Genomic DNA, 26076 nt, shown 5'->3' on the forward strand with positions numbered 1-26076 from the left:
TACACCTTTTCTTAAGGGGAGATGCCCATTTCCCCTGCCTCCACACACACTTGATGAAAACATTATGAAATTAAATGTTTGATTTTTTTAATGTTTATTATTTATGCATATATTTAGATAAACAGGTTAAATAATTCTATAGCCTTGTTTTCCCTGAAAATCCATATCCATCCGCTTCCTAGCCCATTTCTTGTACTGCAAATAATTGCTTCCACATCTTGTCTGATTCTTATTGCTTTTATATCTCTAGGTAATATAAACATAATGCTTTTCCAAATTTCTCAGTTGCAGGGCTTATTTGTTGACATGATACAAGACATTATAGCACTGTGGTAGGATTAGCTCTCTTCTCACCGTCTGTCTCACATGCCCATTTCCCAGGCCCAGCAATATGTTAATAATGTGATAATTTTGAAAATCTTTTTTTTAGTATCTACTTTGTTAACTATGCAAATACCTTTCATAACTGAACCTTGTGATATACAACACCGATTGCTTTTTTCACCTTGCTCAGCGTTTTGTTTTCCCTAATTATTAGCTATCTTGATTTTTCTCTTTTCTTAGTTTTGTATATATACTTGTTACTTCAATTCTAGACTCTTCCCTAGTTGTCTAAATTTGCCCTCAGTTATTAAACACTTCAGATATTTTATCAGTTTCGTCTTCTTGAAAAAGTCTTCTGGAGTCTTAAGACCTGCTGTGGTTTGGACTGATTGTTTGTAGGTCAAATAATCAGTTGTGACATTGGAGTCTGATTTCCCTGACATCCTGAGGAAACTTGTTATTCTCTCTTTGTGTTTCATGCCTCTTTATTTAGTCCCTTGGTTTTATAAATACCTACTAGGAAGTGATTGAATAATAGAGTAGAGATAAATGACCTTATTTTAAATCCCAGTTCTGACATTTTCCAGCAACTTACATGACCTTAAGCAAGTTCTGTCTCTGTTCCTCTATTTCTTCATCTGTAAATGGGCTGTAATTATGGTACTGACCAGTGGAGCAGTCTAAGGACTGTAAAGTAAGTGCCTGTTCAGTTGTCTGTCTTGAAAAACGTTTGCTGCAGATAACCATAGTATATTATTAGTGAAATGTTAAGAAACCATTGTAGTTTTCTACTCCTCCGTCAGTGTCATTTCTAGACGTAATGAGTCAAACTTTTTTGGATCAAATCATTTTTCTGTCTTTTTAACCCACTCTGTGCTTTAAAACAGGTTTATGACTGGTGACATTACCCACAGTATATTTAAGACTACTTTTTTTAGCCTCCCTTTGGTAATTTGACAAATTCCTGTCCAGTGAGATATAACAGAAGTATACTGTGATTTTTGAAAGAGTCTTTTAAGGATCTCTTCTCCCTGTTGGTGTGATGTTGGGAACCACATGCTGAGGATATTGAAGCGACAAAGTAGAAGTTTTGGTTTTTGGAACCACTCTACCAGATCTGAACTGCTCCCTAGAGTCATCATTTACATGAGAGAGATGTTTTGTGTTTACTATTATTACTTATTACTAAAGCTAATATTAGCAAATTTATCACACAGTGAAACTTTTTTCTCTTTCTGATGAGAAATGAAACTGATGTCTTACATTCATTGACAATGTATCACTACTTAGATCTAAATTCTAAACTAACAGCAATAATTTGGATCATCTCTAATGTTGGTTGTCTTGTATGGAAAGAGGGGTAAAGAATGTGAGAAGCTCAGCGAGTTAAGTTTTGAAACTTTGACTTCAAAAATATCCAAAATGTCAAGTTCACTAAGTCTCAATCAGACTGTTACAGCATTGTGAAATGAGTTGCTTTGCATACCCCTCATTGCCCCTACAAGAATATCAGACATAAAAATTAGAATAGTGTAGCAAACCTTTGTGTACTCATCGCCAGCTTAATTACCCGCTTGAATCTTGTTTCATCTGTCCTCCCCGCTGCTCCTCCATTCCTCATCTCCCCCCACCTTCCTGTGCCTCTCTCCCTCCCTCCTGCCCCAACCCTTCCTGTAATCTTTGGTGAAGAAACTGGATCATTTGTTCTATAGCTTCCCAGTCTGGGCTTTTCTGGTTATATTTTCTGTGGAATTAGAAGTAACAAAATTAGAATTAGATGTTCCCACCAGTACTATTAAATGGTTGGTGATGTGTTCTTTCATCAGGAAGTGGTAATGTTTGGTTAGTTGTTTGTTTATGTTTATATCTTACTTCTCTAGGTTGTGACATTTTAAATTGATCTTTTTTGAGTCAAAACTGTTCTTTGCGATTTCTGGCCTTATTACTCTGAAAGGACTTCCTCAGTTATATTATACTCGTGAGCTTTTGTTTTTTTTTTCCTTGTGAGAGTCAGGCACGACTTAGCGACTGAACAACAACTTGGAATACCAGTTGTTAACACTTAAAATTGTATGTTGTGTGTCTTTCCCAATGACTGTAAACCACATGAGAACAGGGAATATGTCTGTATACCGGGTATGTTTACCAGCCAGGGTAGTGATAAATAAAATTGTTATTTTATTTAAAAATAAAACGCACAATAAATGGCAGTTATTTGCAGAAAAAAGGGGTTTTTGCTTTTTAACTTTCACAGTTTTATTTTATTTGGGGAGTTACTAGTTTTTAGTGAAAAGAGCATAGACTGGAGTCTTTTTATCCTGCTTTGTAACCTTGGGAATTGAGCCTTGATTTATTCATCCGGAACTGGTGGACTGATCTTGAATTTGTTGTGGGGACTTAATGAGTCTTACCTAGCAGTCTCTGCCACGTACAAAGCACACACTGTATGTTCCTTTTTTTTTTTCCTGGCTATTCTTGTTGGTTCTCTCTCACACATACATATCACAAACACATACCCCATAATAGACATGAGGTTGTTTTGGGGCGTTCCATTAAATAAAAATACTGTAATTAAAAGTTCTAGTAGAACCTCCTTAAAATCTTCAAGGCACTGATTCCTACACATCTGGTTCTTTATGTGTAAATCTTTTCCCTGAAAGTACCAAATGGAAGGTTACATTGTGATTATGAATGTATGTTGTCCTTGTGAAAATATAAAGTAGTGTGCAAATGACTTCGTATTTCACAGTGCTGTTTTTTGGCATGCTGCATCTTTGTTTTGTTATGTTTTTTATTCCTGCAGTACAGTAATAATATGGCTTTGGGACAGATTAAAAATTTCATTTCTTACCAACTAAGTTAGATATAAAAAATGTATTAATATAAACTATTATTTATGAAATTTTCTCAGCATATCCTCTACTAAATTTCTATTGCTTGAGCTTTTCTGTGAACTTAGAAATATTGTGATAACAGGGATTATTTAGAGTTGTTAATGAGATTCTTGTTACACTTGAAAAAATATTCCAAGTAAGATGTCATGAGTCAAAATCGTGTGGTTTTATCTTGATAAGATGGTTTTAGTTTAGTTAGCTTTGTTCTGTTCTGAATTTTGTTTGTTTGTTTGTTTTTTTGTCCAACAAACAGTTTTCAAATAGCTACTGGGATTTTTTTCTAATCGTTTACACTAAAAATATTTTTTTACAGTTTTTCAGGGTATATTTTTCAGCTCTGTGGAAAAATTCTAATTCTGTTAAAACTTCTACATTGTGCAGTAGTCAGTATCTCCTTTAGAAAAATAAATACGAATATATTTTGAAAGAAATTCTGAGTTTTCACACAAAACCATTTATCCAAGTCTTGTGTTGAAATTGATATTATTTTTAAGTTTAATCAAACTATCGAATTGGTCACAGCTAACTTTTAATTCAGGCAGTATCTTCCAAGTATTAGTCTCAGTTTAGGGTAAAATATCAAGGGACAATATCAATAATTGGAGTTTTTGAAAGCTTGAGGGGTTGTACTTAGATAGGGAAAAGTATGTTTCAGAAAAATTAATCATATAGTCATATGACTGTATGTCATATTCATAGGAAGTGACAAAAATAAGAGATCTGGTCTGAGGTTATTACATTTGGTATTGTTACCTTTGGTAATAGAAATGAATTGAGTTTTAAAGGCAAAAAAATGACTGATAGGAGACATTAACAATTACGTTAGAGTTTCTCCCATAAGAGAACAGCTACTAGAATCAAAGTAACAAGCTTGGGATTCTGTATTTTGAAGAGAAAGGTGTATTTTATTTCAACATGATGAGTTTAAGATGGCAGTGAGATTTATCAAAGAGAAATATGATAATGAAAATGCCTATTGTCTTTGCACTTGATTAAGGAAGGTCATTAATAAGAGTTTAAGAAACTTTTTTCCATCACAGAGAAAAATTGAGATTGACTCTCCGTTTGACTCTAGATCTGAACTGTTAAATTATTTTTCTTTTCATGCCATAGTTCACAAAGATGTCCAAAACGAATGGCTTATCAGAAGATTTGATATGGCACTGTAAAACACTGATTCAAGAAAGGGATGTAGTTATAAAGCTTATGAACAAATGTGAAGACATTTCAAATAAACTGACAAAACAAGTTACCATGCTCACTGGAAATGGAGGTGGATGGAACACAGAGCAACCCTCCATTCTAAACCAAAGGTAACACTTGTATGCACCTATTTATTGTCTTATCTCAGTTGTGTAAGTTGTTTTTTTTATTTCTATATTGTGCCTAGGAAACTTAACTGTGGAAATGATAGGAAAACTAATGTCAAAAGGAAAAACCAGGGTTTCCTAAAATGGTACATGAGTGGTGTGTGAATTCTTTTCCATTGATCTCCTCTCCCCTTCTCAGTCAGGATATCTTCCTCCATTATCACATTGTAAGTTAGAGGGAAAAAATATGGTCTTACATAACCTATGTTTTCCTTGTGATAACAGATAATTTCTTATACAGTCACATAACCTGAAAAGGTGGTTTTAGCTACCTCTTTACTTAATTTAGGGCTTCGAAGAGTCAGCTACTGAATTCTATCAATGTAAGAATTTGTCTTAGTTCAATTTCTTTTTAATCCTGAATGAAATGATTAAAATAATCTATATATGTCATTAAATGTTTTAAATGCTTTCAGAAGCCCAAATTTTTAAATCTTTTTGAGGTAAAAACACATAAAAAATGAAAAGGATACTTCTATTAAATAGATTATGTAAGGAAAAGTGATTTAAAAAAAAATACAAGAAGTATATTCCCCCACCTGCTGCTGTCAGTAAAATACCTTGTCAGAATTCTTGCAAAAAATAAGCACTAAAGTATTTTCACTAAAAAAAATTGTCCAACAACCAGAACATAACTAACACAATATTTTGTAATTGTGAACATCCCTACTTTGCATGATGTTGGGATATGGTGGGCACACAGTTGTTTTGAACTTCCTTTAAAAGTTTAATTTTAAGTTGTCTGGAAACCTAGAACTGTTCAGAATGCTTCCATTTTTAAAAAAGTATACAATTGTTTACTGTGATAATACATACAGAGGCAGAAACACAGAAACAGTTGAGGTTTCTAAGATCAGAGCCTAGTTAGAATTACTTTTGGTATATCCATACTCTGCAGTGTTATGTAATTTTTTAAATGAATTATTTCTGTTTGGAATATTTCTGGTAGATATATAATAAGATTAACACTAGGGCCTCATAAAAATTAATTACCTTCATTGGTGATTTTATATACTTCTGATATTTTACGAAGTTAATGATCAAAGCATATTTGCTGATCATTGGTTAATTAAAAATCAAGATAAGAAAAAAAAAAATCAGGATATGGTTACTGGCCTTTAATAGTAAGCTACAATCTTTTCTGTGCCCTTCTAGGGTGCTATGGGATGGTGTAGGGAAACGTGATGCACTTCCCACAAAGAAGCTCTTTTCTCTGTTGCATAGAAAGAACTAAGACCATGTCAGCAAATTCATCTCCTAAAAGTGTAGTTGGAGCTGCTCCTTCTTGTTCTACAGCATTGGATATGGGGAGTTCTTCACTCTACAAGGCTTACCCAGTTGAGTCAACTTTATCGTAATTTGGATTTTAAAAAATCAAGTGCTTTATTGCATCACTTAAAAAATTTCTCTATTAAACCCACATCCACAAAGTCCTATCACTTGTAAATAGTATGATCAGGTAATAAAGCTATCCTTTCCATTAGACTGAAGACTTTTTTATGAAATATTGAACAGATGAGAAAAATAGTTTATTTTTTTTTTAGGTGCTTATTGGATCTAGTCCAAAGTACAGCTTCTGAAAACCTGTACAGATAGTCTAGAGTTTATTTAGATACACTTCTAGGGGGTGAAATTTATTTTCTTGGCTTTTGTTTTAGCCATTGTAAGTTACACAAGCAACTTGCAGACTTTTACTTGGTATACTGGCCAAGCATAATGGCTGCTTAGTATAGAAACATTTAAAGTACTTTCCTTGCCTTGGGAAAGGATTTATTAGCACTGAAGAAAATATTACGCAATCCTGATGAATAACCCGTTATGCTTTTGCTTAACAGAATGAATTCTTTGTAGTTAAGTTTATTTTGAAGCAAAATTTTGTTAACTATTTTGCTATTATGAATTTATAAGAATTATAACAGAAAAAGAACCTTTTAGAGATAAAAGAAAATATAGACATAGTGTAACTATGACATATTTTTAACTGTGTAACCTGTTAAAGTCCTGGCAAGAGAAAAAATTCTCATATGTATCTAAAAACCATTAACATTCATAATCATTATTTTGAAACATCAAAATTAAAATTGCCTTAAGTTAAAATATAATAATACAGTGAGAGAAAAGTTAAAAAAACAAACCTCAGCATTACTCCTATTTTATTCCTATCATAAATGTAGCCATCTCTCAAGCTTTAGCTGTAATCAGCATTTTATCAGCTTTATACTGTTCTAACTGAAAAGATATCTCACATGTTCAGTGTAAAATAATATTTAATTATGTGTCTTTTTCTGGGCTAAATCTACTAAGGTTCTTCTGATCTTGTTCATCCTCAACTTGACAGGATGATTCCATATCCTTGTTCCTAAACAGTTGCTGTGAAACCATTTGACAGTGACATCAAATGCAAATCTATACTGCAGACGTAATCCAACTAACTCAGAGTCCTATGATATAAATATTTTAGAAGCTTGGATACTGCTCTTAGTACAAACTATTATTGTGGTAGTATTTTCAGCATTCATGTTATACTTAAGGGATATAAAATTTCAACTAGCATCCCTAATCTGTTTCATATGAACTACTGCAAAAAGTTTAGCCCTCTACTTCTGCATTTTACACTTAAATTTAGCACACTGTATATACTCCAGTTTTCTATTTCAGGCCTTTCTCACCTTTCAAAATAATTTTGAAGTTAGTGTTCTCTGACAGGAAATTTAAACCCAATTTAATTTCCCTCTGAAAAGAAATCAGAGTAACTTATATCTGAAAGGATTTCCCCCCCTAACAAAACAAGTAACTTTAAACATGCTGCCTTATTTTCTTTCATGACCTCAGAAAATCTTAAAATCACTTTTTTCCTCATTGGGAGGTAAGATACAATGTAGGATAGTTATGGTCCCTTACTGAGAAGAGTTCACTTACCCACTTCACAAGGTCCAGGCTATACTTCATACCATTCAGATAACCCTGAGCAATTTATATTCTTACCTGTAAACTTGTGGTTGGGGTTCATATGCAGTCGAAAGTTTTTAGAAAATGTTGAAATGTCAAAATTAATGGGAGGTGTAATTGTATAGCAACTAAATACTAGTGACTGACAAAGACTATAGCTGCCCTGTTTTAAAACTTGTCTTAACAAGTGAATTGAAAAATGTTTACCAAAACTGCATTTTCAGTGATCCTTCTGCTTTCTGAAAAGATTTGTGTTGTGGGCAGCAGTGCTGCAACAGACAGTTGCTTGTAATTTAGATAATTTAGTTACTTGTAATTTAGATAAATTGAGCAGAAGAGCAAATACACACATACATGTACTCAATAAAGGTATTTAATGTCCTCATCAGAACAACTACTATAGCTGCTTTATGAATGTGAATGAAACAATTGTATTTGAATGGGAAATTCAATGTAGTAGGTGATTCTCTATCTCATCACTTTTTAAAAATTTTATGTATAGTCAAGAATATTTTAATAGACTCATTTCTCAACATGTGTTAGTGATGCATAGATTCAGTCACTTTTGTTTGTTAAAAATATTTTTTGGCTATTTGTGATCAGTTTACATTGAGATAGCATATTGGCTCTTGGCATGTGTTTAGAAGTGATGTAATGTGCCTACCTTTGGAGAAGGCGATGGCACCCCACTCCAGTACTCTTGCCTGGAAAATCCCATGGACGGAGGAGCCTGGTGGGCTGCAGTCCATGGGGTCGCTGAGGGTCGGACACGACTAAGCGACTTCACTTTCATTTTTCACTTTCATGCATTGGAGAAGGAAATGGCAACCCACTCCAGTGTTCTTGCCTGGAGAATCCCAGGGATGGGGGAGCCTGGTGGGCTGCCGTCTGTGGGGTCGCACAGAGTCGTACACAACTGAAGCAACTTAGCAGCAGCAGCAGCAGCAATGTGCCTACCTTATCGAGTTTTTCATCATTTTCATGGAATGTGAACCTTGATATGTAGGGGATGACTAAGACGTTAGGAATGACTCAGAAAAATAACAGAAAGTTCAATTTAAAAATAGAAAGTCCTGACTGTAGAGTAGGTGGGTCAGAAAGAGAAAACTTTCATATTTGCTGTTTAGTGATTGAAGGCAGAGCTCTGGATGAGACCTGGATTGAATACCAGCTCTACTCTACCAACTGTAGACACAGATTTGGATAACTGTGACCTTAGGAAGTTACTTAACTTCTTTGAATCCCAGGGAGGATTTCTTATCTGTAAATGGAGATGATTATAGTAATAGTACCTACTTTATAATGTAGGTTAAATAAAGTAATAATGCATGTAAAGCCCATAGTAGAGTGTCTTGAGTCCAGTATTAGCATTTATTCTGACTACCAGTATAGTAGAATTTAATTGGATCTGAAAAATTGAAATACCTTCGATAGTATATTCTACTTATTATTACTTTTCTAATGGCATAGAAATAGTATTGGCCAAGAAGACCAAAGACATTTTAAGAAATGAACTGTAAAGGCTTCAGCAACACTGCTGACTTTTTTCTACCTCTACTTTTAATTTTTTCAGATGAGAAATGTTTTGCAGATTGCACACCCCACAGTTGAAGAATAGGTTCTGATTTAAGATGGATACCTTTCTGCCTTACCTCTTTGACCCCTGTTCTAGTTAAAGTGTCTGGATTTCAGAATCTGACCCATTAACCATTTATCATACCCATGGCTGTGTCTAGACACATTCCCTATGTGCAGATAGGATATGTGCAACAGAAATTAAAGGGACAGAATAAAAACTGTAGAATGAGGAGCATGGCCTTGTCTTAAGTTTTTATGTTAATGTGGGGTTTAAGCTGCCCTCGAGAGTATAAGAATATGCTTTTGAGTGAGAGAGACTTTCTGGGTTAAAATTTTATCCATGAGATTTTGCTTTGTAGTTATGCAGCCTCAGGCAAATTGCTGAGCCTCAGGTTTTTTCATCTGTTAAAATGGTGATAGCCTACCTCTATGAATGAGGTGATACCTGAAAATGATATTTTTGTGTATCTGTGTATATAATAGATGTTCAGTAAATACTAGTTTTTAACAACTTGAACTTTGAGAAAAAACTGTTGTTTTCATCTGCTGTAACCCTTCCATGTTATCTTTCAAGAAAGTTAATCCCAGGGATTAATCTGTTATGTGTTCACAAATTAAATAACATTTTGACACTTGCCTGCTGTTTTCTATTCATTGGTATTTATTGACGCCTAGCAAGTTTACATTTATACATAGTTCAAACATAAATACACAATGCATACATGCTCTATAATTATATATATCAGCGACATTAAAGGTGATTGGCATTCATTCAGAAAGTGTTTATTAAATCAGCCTGGCAAAGTAGCAAATTATGCTTATGTTTTTGTTCTGATACTTTTAAGTTCCTTAGTGTGCTAATACTCATTCATATGAATGCATTTTTCTAATATAAATGTTAGCTTTGTAATATGTTACCATAGTTAATAGTCTGATTGTTTATGTAATTAATTTCGTAGCATTACGTTTTAACTGAATACGACAATACCTTTTGTAATTCTTATTGCCAGAAGAAGTAAGTTAACAAATACAGAATAAAATTTGAGAGACTTTTTAAAACATATTATGTTTTGGGTTCATTTTCTTAAGTGTAAATAGCTTTTATTAATAACTGTAAGTTAAAAGGTAAGACCACACCTAGATACTTTCCTTTTTGTGTACATTGTAGACCTAAATTGCATCTCAGAAAACTAGTAGAGAAAGTTAATAGAATTATAAAGCTATAACATTCGGTAACTCTCTCTTTACCAGTTTGTCACTCAAGCCCTATCAGAAGGTTGGTTTGAATTGGCTGGCCCTGGTACATAAACATGGACTTAATGGCATTTTGGCAGACGAAATGGTAAGTAGTACTCTATTTCTAGGATATACTATTAGTAGGCATCCTTGCTGTCATTTAAAAAATGAAAATTTCCCTTGGACCCTGTTAGTTTACTGCTCTTAGCAAAGTTAAGGCCACTTGCCCTTCTCAGTTTTCGATTGCTTATGTGAGTTTTAGCCTCCTTACTTCCTCTCAGAAATGAAAATAGGTTTTTTGTCTTTCTCATCAAATTAATAAATATATATTTTAAAAATTAGATGTTACATAAAAATACATAGGAAAAAAACCAATATCACACATAATCCTATCACCTTAAATATTTATTTTGCTGTATCTTTCCAGATTATTCTGCAGATGTGTTTGAATGCATCATACATATATATACATGTACATATATATATTATACTAAAAGAGATTTTAATGCATGTGCTTTTCTATACCTGCCTTTAAAATTGATCATAGATACTGTCCTTGTCAGTAAGTAAATCTACACATTTATCATCACCATCATCTCAGCCATTTTACTTTTATTAGAGATCTCTGAGTTTCTGTTCTTTTCCCAATCACATTTTACTTGAAGGTAAGCTTAGGAAGTTCATTACAGCCAATAGTCCAAGTATTGTCATGTAGAAACTTGACCTTTAATCTAACTTTTACCTTCCTTCTGCCAACTATACTTTTAAAAAAGTGTTTATTAAAAAATGAATCATGTTCAGTGGAGAAAATGTTTATTGAATATATATGTATTAACTTGTGGTGGGGGTGGTGTTCACTCTCTTCAATCACGTCCGACTGTTTGTGACACCATGGACTGCAGCATGCAGGCTTCCCTGTCCTTCACTGTTTCTTGGAATTTGCTCAAACTCATGTCTGTTGAGTCAAGGATGCCATCCAACCATCTGATCCTCTGTCTTCAATCTTGCCTAGCATCAGGGTCTTTTCCAGTGAGTCAGCTCTTTTACACTGTGTAGAGTTTCAAAATAAAAACAAAGATAATCTTTGTCCTCTATTTCGCTTCTAGTAAAATAATCGTCAGTATTTTAAGACAATTCCTACATGTGCCTCATACTTTTGTTAAAACATAGAAGTGATTTAGAATAGTGAATAATATATGCGGGATTTAAAAATAATTAGAAGTTATATATAGTATATAGAATAGTACAATTGTGGAAACTGGACTTGGAAATCAAGTCTGGGTTCTGGGTCTACATTTGTCTTTCATGGGCCGCCTGACCTTTACCAAATGACCTAATCTCTCAAGAATGAAGTTAATAAAGCATAAGTAATTCCTATATCATTTATATTTGGTATCGATGAGATATATTATGTGGAACTGTTTTTGTATCCTGTAAAGTACAATATTTATGATAAGGTAGTGTCTGCTAGGGCTTCCCTAACAAAATATTAAAGACAGGGAGACTTAAACAACAGAAATTTCTCTTAGTTCTGGAGACTGGAAGTCTAAAATCGAAGTATTGGCAGGTTTGGTTTCACCAGAGGCTACCGTCTGGTTTGTAGATAGACACATTGCTGTGTCCTCACATGGCTTTTCCTGTGGGCACATTCAGTCTCTTCTTAAAGATTAGGGTTGGGCCCTTACCCTTATGACTCTATATTTAACTTATCTCTTTAAAGGCTTTATCTCCAAAAATCTTAACATTGGGAATTAGGACTCAACATATAAATTTGGGGTTGGGAGCAATTCAGTTCCTAACAGTTGGCAATGTTTAGCTCTCCTGAGGAGCTGTTCTTCCTCTAGCTTTTTTTTGGAGAAGGAAATAGCAAACCACTCCAGTACTGTTGCCTGGAAAATCCCATAGCCGGAGGAGCCTGGTAGGCTACAGTCCATGGGGTCAGTCGGACACGACTGAGCGACTTCATTTTCACTTTTCACTTTCATGCATTGGAGAAGGAAATGGCAACCCACTCCAGTGTTCTTGCCTGGAGAATCCCAGGGATGGGGGAGCCTGGTGGGCTGCCGTCTATGGGGTCGCACAGAGTCCGACACGACTGAAGCGACTTAGCAGCAGCAGCCTTTTTTTAATATAATACTTCATTGATGTGCATACAAATGTTCAACTTAGTGACTTTTTACATGTATGTACACCCACGTGACTGCCTCTCGATCAACATTTCCATCATCCCAGAAAGTTGCATTATGCTCCTTTTCAGTCATAAACACCACCGTTATTCTGACACCTATCACAGTACAATAATTTTTTTTCTGATTTCTGAACTTTGTATGAATAGATCCATACAACATATACTGTTTAAATAGTTTCTGGTTCATTTGGTACATAATAACATTACTAAGATTAATCCATGCTCTTCCATGTATTAGTGGTTTGGTGGTGGTGGTTGCTTTTTACCCACTCTCCTGGCAGTTTAGATTATTTCCAGGGTGTGGTTATTATAATAAGAGTGCATCAGTATTCTTACCCAAGATTTTTCATAGACATATGCTCTCATATCTCTTGAATATATTCTTAGGAGTAAAATTGCTAAGTAATAGGATGGGTATATATTCAACTCCAGTTACTCAATGGAACGCTGTTTCTATCAATCCAGTATGTATTAAATGGTTGCTTTATATTAACAGTTACCAAAATTATATTGTTTATATGCAAGCAGAGGTCTTTCATATTAGTGTGTATCACATATTAACAAGCAGTTAAAATACATCCCACTCTTTAAGTTGTAGTATCACTTGGAGATTATGATCTTTTTTTTGGTTATTGAGAACTAAGAATACAGTAGAGTTACATTGTGGGGAATCATAAATAAATAAAACCAGAAATATTCTTTTTTCTTTCATTTTCCCAGTATTTATTTGAGTCTTTTGTTTGATTTTACATTTAATATGTTTTCTTTTAAACTTTTATTTTAGGGCCTGGGAAAAACTATTCAAGCTATTGCATTTCTGGCTTACCTCTATCAGGAGGGTAATAAAGGTCCTCATTTGATTGTTGTTCCAGCATCAACTATAGGTTTGTAATACTGTGGACAATTTTACTTGACTAAATAGTGTTTTATATGAAGGGAAGAAAAACTGTGTGTGTGTGTGTGATTTCTTAGTTTGTGGAGGTGGATGTTCATTTTTGTGGTTTCCTTATAACTTTTCTCCCTTTGCATATGTGTATTATTATACTGGAAGTCTTTTTAAAGAAAATAACTCAGTATAAGTAAGTTATTCAGCTTATAAATTATTACAGATCAAATATCATTTGAAAAGATTGTTTTCGTAATACTTTTAAATTGTTTCATGAGTAATTAATTTAAGGGAAGCTAAGTGAGCTCAACATTCAGAAAACAAAGATCATGGCTTCCGGTCCCATCACTTCATGGGAAATAGATGGGGAAACAGTGGAAACAGTGTCAGACTTTATTTTTCTGGGCTCCAAAATCACTACAGATGGTGACTGCAGCCATGAAATTAAAAGACGCTTACTCCTTGGAAGGAAAGTTATGACCAACCTAGATAGCATATGACCAACCTAGTAAAGCAGAGACATTACTTTGCCAACAAAGGTTCATCTAGTCAAGGCTGTGGTTTTTCCTGTGGTCATGTATGGATGTGAGAGTTGGACTGTGAAGAAGGCTGAGCACCGAAGAATTGATGCTTTTGAACCGTGGTGTTGGAGAAGACTCTTGAGAGTCCCTTGGACTGCAAGGAGATCCAACCAGTCCATTCTGAAGGAGATCAGCCTTGGGATTTCTTTGGAAGGAATGATGCTAAAGCTGAAACTCCAGTACTTTGGCCACCTCATGCGAAGAGTTGACTCATTGGAAAAGACTCTGATGCTGGGAGGGATTGGGGGCAAGAGGAGAAGGGGAAGACAGAGGATGAGATGGCTGGATGGCATCACTAACTCAATGGATGTGAGTTTGAGTGAACTCCGGGAGTTGGTGATGGACAGGGAGGCCTAGCGTGCTGCGATTCATGGGGTCGCAAAGAGTCGGACATGACTGAGCTACTGATCTGATCTGATCTGATCTGAAGTGATTTAAACTTATAATTAAACATTTATTAAGTGAGAAATATGCAATTCATCCCAATTCAAATTACTGTTTCATTCTTTTTCAATTCATTTTAGACTGGAGTCAGAGAATGTATGTATGAATGTACCCTACCCCCCAAAAAAAAGAAATGTCAAAATTAGAAATTAATAAGCATCTGTAAATATAATGATTGGGCTTCTGCTCTTTATTTTGATGCCACCTGAAAATCACAGGGATAAAATTGTGAAGAGTCTGTGATTTTTCAAAATCATCTTCTGTTACTTTTTAAAAGAATTTCCTGGTGGAACTTGTTAGACTTTAGTGTTCATTTCATTGTACACATATATCCTCTTGTAGCAGATGCAAGTAATATCTCTTTTGTCTCATAGATAACTGGTTAAGAGAAGTTAATTTATGGTGCCCCACTTTAAAGGTGCTCTGTTACTATGGTAAGAGTATGTCATTATTCTCTTAACTTTGGAAATTTCTTTAAAATCTTAACATACAGTTAAGTACAATAAATCAATTTGTATGTTTCATCTTTAAATTCTAGGTTCTCAAGAAGAACGTAAACAGATTAGATACAACATTCATAGTAGATATGAAGAATACAATGTAATCGTGACCACGTAAGTATTGAGAAAAAAAAATTGGAAGAAAAAAAATGTATAGCCACCAAATCTTTTTTTAAAAATGTTTTTAAAATAGTAGTAAAATGAAATAAAATTTATGCTAAGGACTATGAAACAAAAGTAATATAATGAGTTATGTTGAAGATTTACGCATTTTTCAGTTTGGTGTGTAGTACCATAATAACACTTTTTAATTAATTCTGTAGGAGACCATGATTAAAAGAATTCATCCAGAATTCATCTTTTCTTAATAAAAGAGACTCCATTTTCATATATAGTCTTGTACTGCTAGCTGCTATTAATTGTTATTTCTTGGATTCACTCTACCAGTTTAATATAATGAACAACTAAGCACAGAACATTGTGTTCTTAACAGAAATGTCTTAGCTTCATGTTTGTTTGGTTTTTTTTCCCTACTGCTTCTTAAGATGTAACAGTTCATAAAGCAAAGTGTGTGATAATTGCAGATCACATATAAATTGTACCCAAATTGGCCTCTTCTAGATGTGTAGAGGTTGTCTAATTACAACACATAAATTGTCTTTTAACTGCATATTGCAGCTTTTGTAACTTGGTTACATGTGCATCATCCTCCCTGGTAGCTCAGATGGTAAAGTATCTGCCTGCAGTGCAGGGAACCTGGGTTCGATCCCTAAATCAGGAAGGTCCACTGGAGAAAGGAATAGCTACCCACCCTAGTATTCTTGCTTGGAGAATTCCATGGACAGAGGAGTCTGGCAGGCTATAGTCCATCGGGTCGCAAAGAGTCAGACACAACTGAGTGACTAACATATACACACTTACATGTACATCGGTAATTATTGGATATAAGTGCATCAGTAATTATTTGAGTACCAGCTATGTTAGGTACTAGCTATTAAAAATATATAAATAAAAATAATTTTTTGAAACATTAATCTCACATGAGTTCATGCTTTTAAAGGTTTATTCTTAGAGACTGATTTTTTCTTTTGGTGACAGGTATAACTGTGCCATCAGCAGTTCTGATGATCGTAGTCTGTTTCGTCGGCTGAAACTGAATTATGCAATTTTTGATGAGGGCCATATGCTGAAGAATATGGGCTCCATCCGCTACCAGCACCTTATGACAATTAATGTAAGAGAATGTTCTCTGAATTTTTCCAAGTATGATAAAATTTTAGATTTTGTGTGTGTGTGTGTGTATGGTATCTTAAATTAGGGATCAGTAAACTTTTTCTGTATAGGACCAGATAAGTAACTTTTCATGCTCCATGAGCCATTCTACTATGGCTCCATGAGCCATAGCTACTATCACTTGTTTTTTGCTTTTTATTTTTTTTAAACCCTTTAAAAATGTAAAAACCATTCTTAGCTCATGAGCTTCAGTTTGCCAACCTTTGTACTATAGGATAAACTTTATGGATATCAGATGTAATCTATCTTCTTTCATTGCTTCATAGAAAAGTAATGTGGGAACATGAGTTAGCCACTTATAAACTATTTTATATATTCTACCTTTAAGTACAATAGATGATAATTTTTTAGAATTACTTATCTTTCATCACAGAATATTTTATTACTAATAATGATTTTAATTTTTTTCTCCTCCACTGAGGGAGATAACCAAAAAGTATATAAATATTTTTTTCTTTTAAGGCAACACTAATCTAAACTTTATCTTTGTTCATAGGCAAATAACCGTCTGCTGCTCACAGGCACACCTGTGCAAAATAACCTGTTAGAACTCATGTCGCTGTTGAATTTTGTTATGCCACATATGTTCAGTAGTAGCACCAGTGAAATACGAAGAATGTTTTCTTCTAAGACAGTAAGCATAAATTCATATTTTTTTCTCAAATGTCTTACTTTGTGTTTTATCTGGACCATTTTTTAATTTTGTCTTTTTTTTTGTTTTCATCAGAGATGTGTGCTTATGAAATAAGTTTAAGTGGTTGATATCCCTGTATTTGGATGAGTTGGGAAGTCAGCCAAAATACAATGGGAAATAAACTGGAGGCTTCTATAATCATTGTCTGAAAGTTTTGGTTTTTAATATCCTGATTTTCTGAATCATCATTTCAAATTAGTGGATAGCTCAGATATTTAATATGTGGAGAAAGTTTGATCATGTCATCTTCTTTTTTAAAATTAGATAAATTAGCATTTTTTTAATAGGTAAACTATAAAGCCAGGCAAGATAGAATATCCCAAAAATTCATATACTGGGAGATATGTTTTGCATTAACACTCCATAAAAGTCACAATAAAGAAATCTTATTTAGAAGAAAATATGATTAATTTTTTCCCTGTTACTTAGAAAAATGAGAGTGTAGTTTTCAGGAACTCTGATTTTCCAGCACAACAATGTTTATATAGGTTCTTGACACTCTCCCAAATCACATGTATTTTACGAGAATTTTCTGATAATCTTCTACTGCCAGCTGCCTTTCTAATTTCACTAATGTAGTCCCTCCCATTTGGTGGTCTTAGCAGATCATAGGATATGGAGGATTCCTTTAAAATCTTAGAATAAAAATCCTCTTCTCCAAAATTAACAGGTTTTGGCTAGGAACTACCCTATTTCTGTAGACTAATTATTTGCATCACCTGCACTAGCTTTCTTTGGGGGCCATTTTCCACAAATAGATAACAAACAAGTTTCTACTTCTCTCTCTCTTTACCTCTACCCAAACTCCCTTAAATACATACACATCTTTTTAAGAGAGTTATCTGTGTGATCAGTAATGACTCCTCAGTTAATAACTTCTGAACAGTGTCCTAGTGCAGTTCAGTTTCATTACCTCCGGAGAGTACCTGATTTGTCACAACACCTGCAAGTACATGTGGAGTCTTAAGAGCCATACGTCAGCCCAGAATTCAAGTTCCGTCTAGAATGAATTGAATTTCTATGGGAAACAACTCAATGTAGTGAGGGAGAGTTTCATGTTGTGTAATAACTTTAAAATGTCATGTTCTTACTTTACTTAGAAACCAGCAGATGAGCAAAGTATATATGAAAAGGAGAGAATAGCACATGCAAAACAAATTATAAAACCATTTATTCTCAGAAGAGTAAAAGAAGAGGTAACTCTTATCTGTGTATTTTTGTTATGATTGGTTTTAAAATCTTTTCTACTCTTTATTTGAATGATCTGCTTAAACTGTTTTCCTTTCACAGGTTCTCAAGCAGCTGCCCCCCAAAAAAGATCGAATTGAGTTATGTGCAATGTCAGAGAAGCAGGAACAACTCTATATGAATCTCTTCAACAGATTGAAAAAGTCTATCAATAACATGGGTATAACCTTATTTTCACAATTTTATGTAAAGAATAATCCTGTACTGGGACTGTTTTTTTGTTTAATCGTATGATAGTGGGATTTGCTTTTTTTTTTTAAGTTGCAATTTGAAGAAATAGTTTTAAAACCTTTTGTTTGCATTGAGATGTATTTCAGCAAACAGCCATCAACTTGTTTTTTTTTTTTTAATGTGTACTTTTGGATCACAGAAAAAAATACAGAAATGTGCAATGTCATGATGCAATTGAGAAAAATGGCCAATCATCCTTTATTACATCGCCAATATTACACAGCTGAAAAACTCAAGGAAATGTCTCAGCTTATGCTAAAGGTAAGGATTTTGTATGCTAACAGTAAGCTTTATTAGCACTATTAAGCTTTTAGATTCATTGTTAGTCTAAAAGTCAGACCATTGAACCTGATAAGGGTATTAACCCTTTAACCAAATATTTAAGAAAAACATTTTTAAGACATAGTTGAAAACAATTAGGAGACATAAGAGCCAAGAAGGACTGACAGTCTACATCAAGAGTCAGCCAACTATGACCACAAGGCCAAATATGACAGTAGCTATGTTTACAAATAACGCTTTGTTCGAACACAGCCATATGCTTTTGTATCTGTGTTTTATATTAAACTCGTGGAAAATTTTAGACATGTAAAAGTAGAGAGAATTGTGTAATGAAAGCTTCTACCTGTGTAACCTTCACCCATATTCTACAGTTATCATCTGGAAGGAGATTGCTCTCTCTTGTTTCACCTAGAATCCTCCCCAGGATTATTTTGAACCAAATTCTAGACATTATTTCAACTGTAAATATATCAGTATATTATCTCTAAAACAGTAAGAACTTCTTATCTGTATTATAGCTAAAAAATAATTATTAATTTCCTTTGCCAAATCTGTTGCACTGAAATACCTAATGATTTAGATATTCTATCTGATCTGAACAATTTTTTTAGATTGTTCTAATCATATTATAAATTATCTTCATTTTGAGGTGTATATTGTTTTGTTTTATTTTGAGGAACCTACACATTGTGAGGCTAACCCTGACCTGATCTTTGAAGATATGGAAGTTATGACAGACTTTGAATTACATGTACTTTGTAAACAGTATCGACATATTAATAACTTCCAGTTAGACATGGACTTGATTTTAGATTCTGGAAAATTCCGAGTTTTAGGATGCATCTTGTCTGAATTGAAGCAGAAGGTACTAAAGAAGAATATTTCTCCCTTATATGTTTTCCCAATTAGTTCAGCTACTTTAAAGTAGTTCTGGCATGATTTGACTTTCTTGAGGTTTTAGCCTATGTTCTGCATTCTTCTAGAAATTAATGTTTTGAGCATTTTTTGGATGTATTTGGGCATGTTTTCCTGATTACTTTTCCTCCATCTAATAGAAGTTAGTAGAATGTATTTATATTGATTTTTTAAATAATCTTGTCATTATTTCATAGGTGACATTGTATATAATTGCTTCAAAATTAGTATTTTGAAGGTACATGGTAACATAAATTAATCCTTATATGTGAGCATTAACATAAATTAATGCATAATGTTTACATGTGAAATAGCTTAGATTTGTAAGATCACAATCTAATTAGTATTTTTGGTAGCTATTCCCATTAATTAGTCTTAAAAATCAATTTTAGGTCCAAAGTTTAGAAGACAATTTATATATAATCTAAAATAAGAAATTTATCTCAGCTATGATTACTTGATTATTATTGTTATTATTAAAGAGGCAGTTTTTCATTAGATAATTATTTTATTTTTATGTACCTAACTAATATATGTATTTCCACAGGGTGATAGAGTTGTATTATTTAGCCAATTTACCATGATGCTGGATATTTTAGAGGTTCTCTTAAAACATCATCAGCATAGGTACCTCAGATTAGATGGGAAGACTCAGATTTCTGAAAGGTTGGTATACTTTGGTTTCAGAAAATCTCTACCTTACTCTCAAATAAGAGTAAATGTTAGAATTTTAAATGTCTAGAGCTTTTCATAGAATTGTATATTGCTTTGAGTCTTATGTTTGGTTACTTTAGATCATTCATTACCTTAAGATGAGGAAAATTTAATTTTTGTTCTGAACCATAGTCAAATACATTTTGAAACAACTAGTAGAGTTAGATGTATGTCAGTGCTTTTCTCTTTGAAAATCATTCCAAGTCTAAAGCACATTGTCTTTAAACCAAGATTACCTTAAAATCTTTTGTTTTGAGGGTAGTTGAGTAAGTTTGGGGTTTTGGTTGTCTTAAAAGCAGTGCTTTTTCTAGTGTGTTTAAACTGCATTATATCTTTGGTTTATTTTTTTATCAGCTAGAGTAAATTTTTTTTTCCTGCATTGAGTAGGAAGAGAAGTAATGCTAAAGAGAACAAACCATTATAGTTTTAATGGTTATAGTTTTAACCATTTTAATCTTGAAATGCATAGTTCATCAGGGATATTGTCTGTGAGTCATAACTGACTGACTCTAAGAAGGTTAAAGATCACAAAGCCGTATCAGAATTTAGAAAAGCCAAGAGTCTTTTAACAAAAGACAAAATTAATTAGGAATTAATCAAATCTGCATAGTTAAAAGTAAGAATTATTAATAGTAGGGAGATAAATGGTGTAGAAAAGAAAAATAACTAGAGTGCCAAGAGCATATATTTACATCTTGAAGTTTATTTTCCATGTGATGTGATTGCTTTCAGTTTTCATTATAAACCTTTTTGTGATATTTAACCTAATATATTTATCTTATAGGATTCATCTAATTGATGAGTTTAATACCGATATGGATATCTTTGTCTTTCTGCTGTCAACAAAAGCTGGCGGCTTAGGAATAAACCTGACTTCAGCAAATGTTGTTATACTTCATGATATTGACTGTAATCCTTACAATGACAAACAAGCAGAAGATAGATGCCATAGAGTAGGCCAGACGAAGTGAGTGTTTGCAGTTGAAATTTATTTTTAATTAAATGCCAATTTAATTTCTATAGAGTATTAGAATATGATCTGTCAGATGTCCTTTCTTAGTTTTTTGTTTTTATATTTTCAGCAAAGCAAGACCCCTGTGGTATTTTATATCAACAGTGTTGGATATGAACTGCACTATATAACCTATTCTTATTCTAGTAATTAAAGCAGGGAATTCCCTGGAGGTCCAGGGGTTAGGACTAGGCACGTTCACTGCCAGGAGAGCGGGTTCAGTCCCTGGTTGGGGAACTAGGATCCCACAAGCTACATGGTGCAGCCTAAAAAATAAAACAGAATAACCTCCCACCCCCAGTCCATATCGTTCTGCAACTAATGAAAACGAAGTCCTACCAATGGCCCAGCCCCTTTGAAAAAGATTAGTAATTGAAATAACTTCTTGTTAAGCCATGTAAGAGCCAGACACATTTGGTAATGTGATACAGTTGCTACCTTCTTACCTCATAGGAAATAGATTATGTGAGCTGTAGGTATTTTAGGTGAAGGTTAAATTAGACATTGCTCACAGGACATAAAGAGGTGAAAATACCTATAATTCAGCTCTGTTCTCAATGTAAACAGCAAACAATCAGTCTTTGTGGGGTGTTTTACTGTATTTCCAAAAGACATTGATAAGTTCATTTGTGAACCAAATATTTATTAGTACTTATTGTAGAACTAAAACCTCCTATGTAATCCTTGTACTTTACAACACTTCCATACTTTTTGTACTAAATTATATCTCTGGGAACCTGATAAGAAAAGCATGTTCTTTGTTAAATGAAATACCTACCTGAACCCAGAATTGTTTGTTGTAATACAGTTATACCAGCAATTTTTATAGATACCTTTTTTCTTATCCTTTGGATCAGTAAGGATGTTTGAAAGTGACATGCTCAGAAAATGTCAATCTCAAGTAGTGTGAATAAAAGAATTTAAATTTATGGATATATTCATTAAAACAATTTTCTAATTATTCTTACTGCATTCTTAAGCGATTTATGTATTTCATAGTTTGTATATATCAAATAATTTTATATTAAGTAACCAGTGGACATATCTTGTGTTTTCTTTAGAGAAGTACTAGTTATAAAATTAATAGGCCAAGGGACAATTGAAGAATCCATGCTAAAAATTAATCAACAGAAGTTGAAACTAGAACAAGATATGACCACAGTAGATGAAGGTAAGTTTTTTATCAGCATAAAATATGGAAAGGCGTCAATTTAGCAGTAGCAGGGAGTAACAAAGATGATTTGAGTCCTTGATTGGTATGCAGATTAACGGATAGCACAGGAGAACATAAGCATACTTGTGTTAAAAGTACTGCAGTAACTAAGATCATTTTGCCAGAACTGATAAAACCACTTTGATTTTGAAAAATTCTGTCTCTTCCATTCTCAGTCTCTGACACAAAAATATCCCAGAAATAAAATTGGGTCCATAATTTTATCTGCAGTTTTATAATTCACTTACTATATTAGAAATATTTATGAATCCAAAGCACATGGCACAATATTAAGTTCTTAAGAACTCTAACATTTATATTAATTTCATTTTGACTAGCAAAATACTCATTACTCTAGAGTACAATAAAATGCACTTATTAAAAAATTGAATAATTTCAAATTAAAGAGCAATTGGATATTAGAAACAATCATCAAATAGAACCCTCTCCATTTCCTCCATCTTTTTAAAGAGAATGATTTTTAAAGTTTTAATTTTTTATTAAAAAGGTAAATAAATCCACATAGTTCAAGATTCCTAAGATATAAAAGGGCAAATAAAAGCCTCCTTCCCACCCTATCACCCAGCTTCCTTGTAAAGTTTATTTTTTATTGTATGACCAGTTATTTCTGCATCTTACTTTTTTATGTGATGTTAAATTTGGATTTCATGGACTGTTTTCAAGTCTTTGGACAAATTCAGAGGCAAGCATGTCAGTGAATGTCCTGAGAGTTTATACAGTGGTTTGTCATCTTATGCATATTTTTTACTGAAAGGAGAAGAGTAGATAAAAGTATTGTCTTACATTTAGACTCTAGCTGGGGTCTGTATGAGTGACAGAGAAAGAGAGACGCCTGGATAAGTGTGTCTAGATACTGGGGTCTTGTTTAATTGAAATTTTCTTTAAGTCAATGATTATCTTTGGACTGAAAATAAGTTTAGATGAAATTATTTCTGTTTGGTTGGATTTGTGAGTTTTGTCTTTATTTTCACATTCAGATTATTACATAGATGCTTTTATTTAGTGAACCTGAGGAGTAAATACTATGTAGTCTATGAATAGGATATGATCCAGGCTATCTATATCTGTCTCTGTATATCTTTATCAAATCAGAAAGAGAAGCTGTAGACTGCTCTGCTGGCAATGTGAACATGAGCACAGGGGAAGTAGCCCTAATATTATTTGTAGGAATTTGAGAAGGTTTTTAACAGGGAGTAACACTGAATCAAACTGGGCTTTGAAAGATGATTAAGAATTCACCAAAAGTAGAGAAAATTGGAAAGAAGTATGCTTCATAAAATATTTTTATCAAACTTGTAACACCAGTTTCTGACCTGCAGGTGACGAAGGAAGTATGCCAGCAGATATAGCCACATTACTGAAAACATCAATGGGCCTGTGAAGTAAGAATTGTTAATTCCTAACTGATGAGGAAATATCAACTTGGTGCACTCAAGGACATTTACATTATGATGACCATGGGGTTTATGAACATTTATAACTTTTTATAATTTCCATATTACATTTCTCATAGTATGGACAACTTTTTTGCCACTAACTGAATTCTCCAGATGCTCACATGTGAAATTTCGAAAAAAGCCACGAATATGTAGTCTTGAAGATGTTAAATAATCATTTTACAAAACAGTTTTCTGAATGGGGATTAGTTGGTGATTGTTTGTAACAAATACGCTAATGCTTTAGAAATGTCAGTATTTTTGTAATTATTTCTACCTCCAAATATATATATATATATATTGTCTTTCACTGGATAATGTGTGTAGATTTTTACATGTGCCTTATTTGACAATGCTTATGTCTTGTTTTTGCTCGTCTCATTTGAAGTTTTTTTTTAATTATGTTAAAGAATGCAGCTGTATAGATTATATAGTTTTCATTTTATTGCTATTTGAAACAGATGTTCACCACTGTCAATAAGAACTCAACCTGAATTTAAAGGTGGCATTCCATATACTAACCCCCTGCCCAGGTCCTCCCAAGTACTTCTGTTAACACAAATTTGTTTGGCTAGGCACTAAGTTGTTTTCCAGTGAATAGTAACTGAAGAAGCCGTTATCTTACTCCATGAAGTAAATCCTTCTGTTCATTTCCCAACTGCACTAACTGTGCTTACTAGTCTACCTATTCTTGTGCATGTTTTCATTATTTTCCCTCTCCTGGCTTTTGCTTCTCTTGAAACTATTGCCCAGTTATTTCTGCTCCAGTTCTCTTTACATAGTAGTTTATTCCTGCCACGTCAGCAAAATGTTGGTGACATTTTTCTAGTCTGGCAGAACAGATTAGCAGGCTGATTCACTTCAAAGCAGACTGAATATGACTTCATTTTAAGGCAGCATTAGGTACTGCATGGAAATAGGTCATTAACTTTGAATTCTTATCAAAATATAATTTACACTTGGCAGAATTTCCAGTACAGGACCTCCTGAAGAGAGAGCCATTCTTCAATTCCAATTCAGTGTGGGTGACAAAGTGAAATTTAGAAGTAAAGTTGTCTACTTGATATTTAAGTCTTTATTAAATCTTTCTTTAAATTTTTGCCTGTTGGTCTATATTGCTGTTTTTATTATGCATCAGTTTCTTTGTATAACTTGTGAGTTTCATGTGTTTTGTTTTATTATGTAAATATCATTATAAATAAACTTATTTATAAATCAAAGATTTGTTCATTTTTGAAGATTATACTTTCACAACATCCTGGCTTTCTAAGTTTCTAGAGTAATAGAACTCTTCAGTTGAAGGCTAATGAAGCTCTTATAGTGATTCTTCAGATACTATAGACCCTGAAAACTCATGACTCAGTAGACTTACCCAGTCTTGAAAGATTGAAAAGACTCTGCAAATAGTATTACTACCTCCTTCTACATCATGGTACCCAAATCACTTATATTGTTGAGAATGTTACCTTCTAAAAATCTTAAATGGGTTCCTTGTAACTTTCTTGTATTAATATGTCTTCAGTGATAGGCTGTTTCTTTTGTTGTTGTTTAATCCATATTTTTATGTTTAATTAAATGTAGTTGGGTTCTCCCTGTAAAGCTCTGTTATGTTTTTGGCTTAATAAAAACAATTATGATCATAAGTTGTATTACATACATTTTGTAGTAGTTTCTGTATTGAGCACAAATGGTATTATGTGCTTAATATTGTCTCTTTCTCAGTAAACTGGAATGATTACTTTGGATGTATTCTCATTAGTCCTTTTATTGAACTGATAGCAGTAAAATTCGAAATCCATATTCAGTAAAGACTATATGAAGCCACAGTTGTTGGAGTAATGTTTGGCCAACTGAAGCACCGTATGTTTTTTTAATACAGGTCACACAGGGATAAAAGACATAATGTGTTTTCATAACTCTTAGTTCTGACCCCAGTCTTGTAACTTTATACCAATAGATATGTATGTTGAAACATTAATATTGTTCCTCATTGGTGTTATTGTATAATGATGATTAGATAAGAGTATCAGGAGATTTGGTTTCCATTTGTGTGACCTTAAGATATTT

The 26076-nt window shown here is 33.4% G+C and overlaps 1 protein-coding gene across 7 annotated transcripts in view; it reads left to right on the plus strand.

The window, feature by feature from the left end:
* Positions 1-25229, plus strand: part of SMARCAD1 (SNF2 related chromatin remodeling ATPase with DExD box 1) — a 90664-nt gene extending 65435 nt beyond the window's left edge. For all 7 annotated transcript variants that reach the window (XM_086406554.1, XM_086406556.1, XM_086406555.1 and 4 more), the window contains 15 exons: positions 4332-4531; positions 10367-10457; positions 13324-13423; positions 14825-14884; positions 14989-15064; positions 16049-16184; positions 16740-16877; positions 18038-18133; positions 18228-18345; positions 18556-18677; positions 19375-19563; positions 20161-20279; positions 21112-21294; positions 22401-22510; positions 23893-25229. In XM_086406554.1, the coding sequence (XP_086262680.1) occupies positions 4332-4531; positions 10367-10457; positions 13324-13423; positions 14825-14884; positions 14989-15064; positions 16049-16184; positions 16740-16877; positions 18038-18133; positions 18228-18345; positions 18556-18677; positions 19375-19563; positions 20161-20279; positions 21112-21294; positions 22401-22510; positions 23893-23954 (1800 nt within the window). In that variant the 3' untranslated portion in view covers positions 23955-25229. The remainder of the gene's footprint in view (positions 1-4331; positions 4532-10366; positions 10458-13323; positions 13424-14824; positions 14885-14988; positions 15065-16048; positions 16185-16739; positions 16878-18037; positions 18134-18227; positions 18346-18555; positions 18678-19374; positions 19564-20160; positions 20280-21111; positions 21295-22400; positions 22511-23892) is intronic.
* Positions 25230-26076: the final 847 nt, after the last annotated feature.

Source organism: Bos grunniens, chromosome 6 (genome assembly GCF_055505025.1).
Source record: "Bos grunniens cultivar Pamir isolate PY7600 chromosome 6, Bosgru_T2T1.0, whole genome shotgun sequence".
Lineage (NCBI taxonomy): Eukaryota > Metazoa > Chordata > Mammalia > Artiodactyla > Bovidae > Bos > Bos grunniens.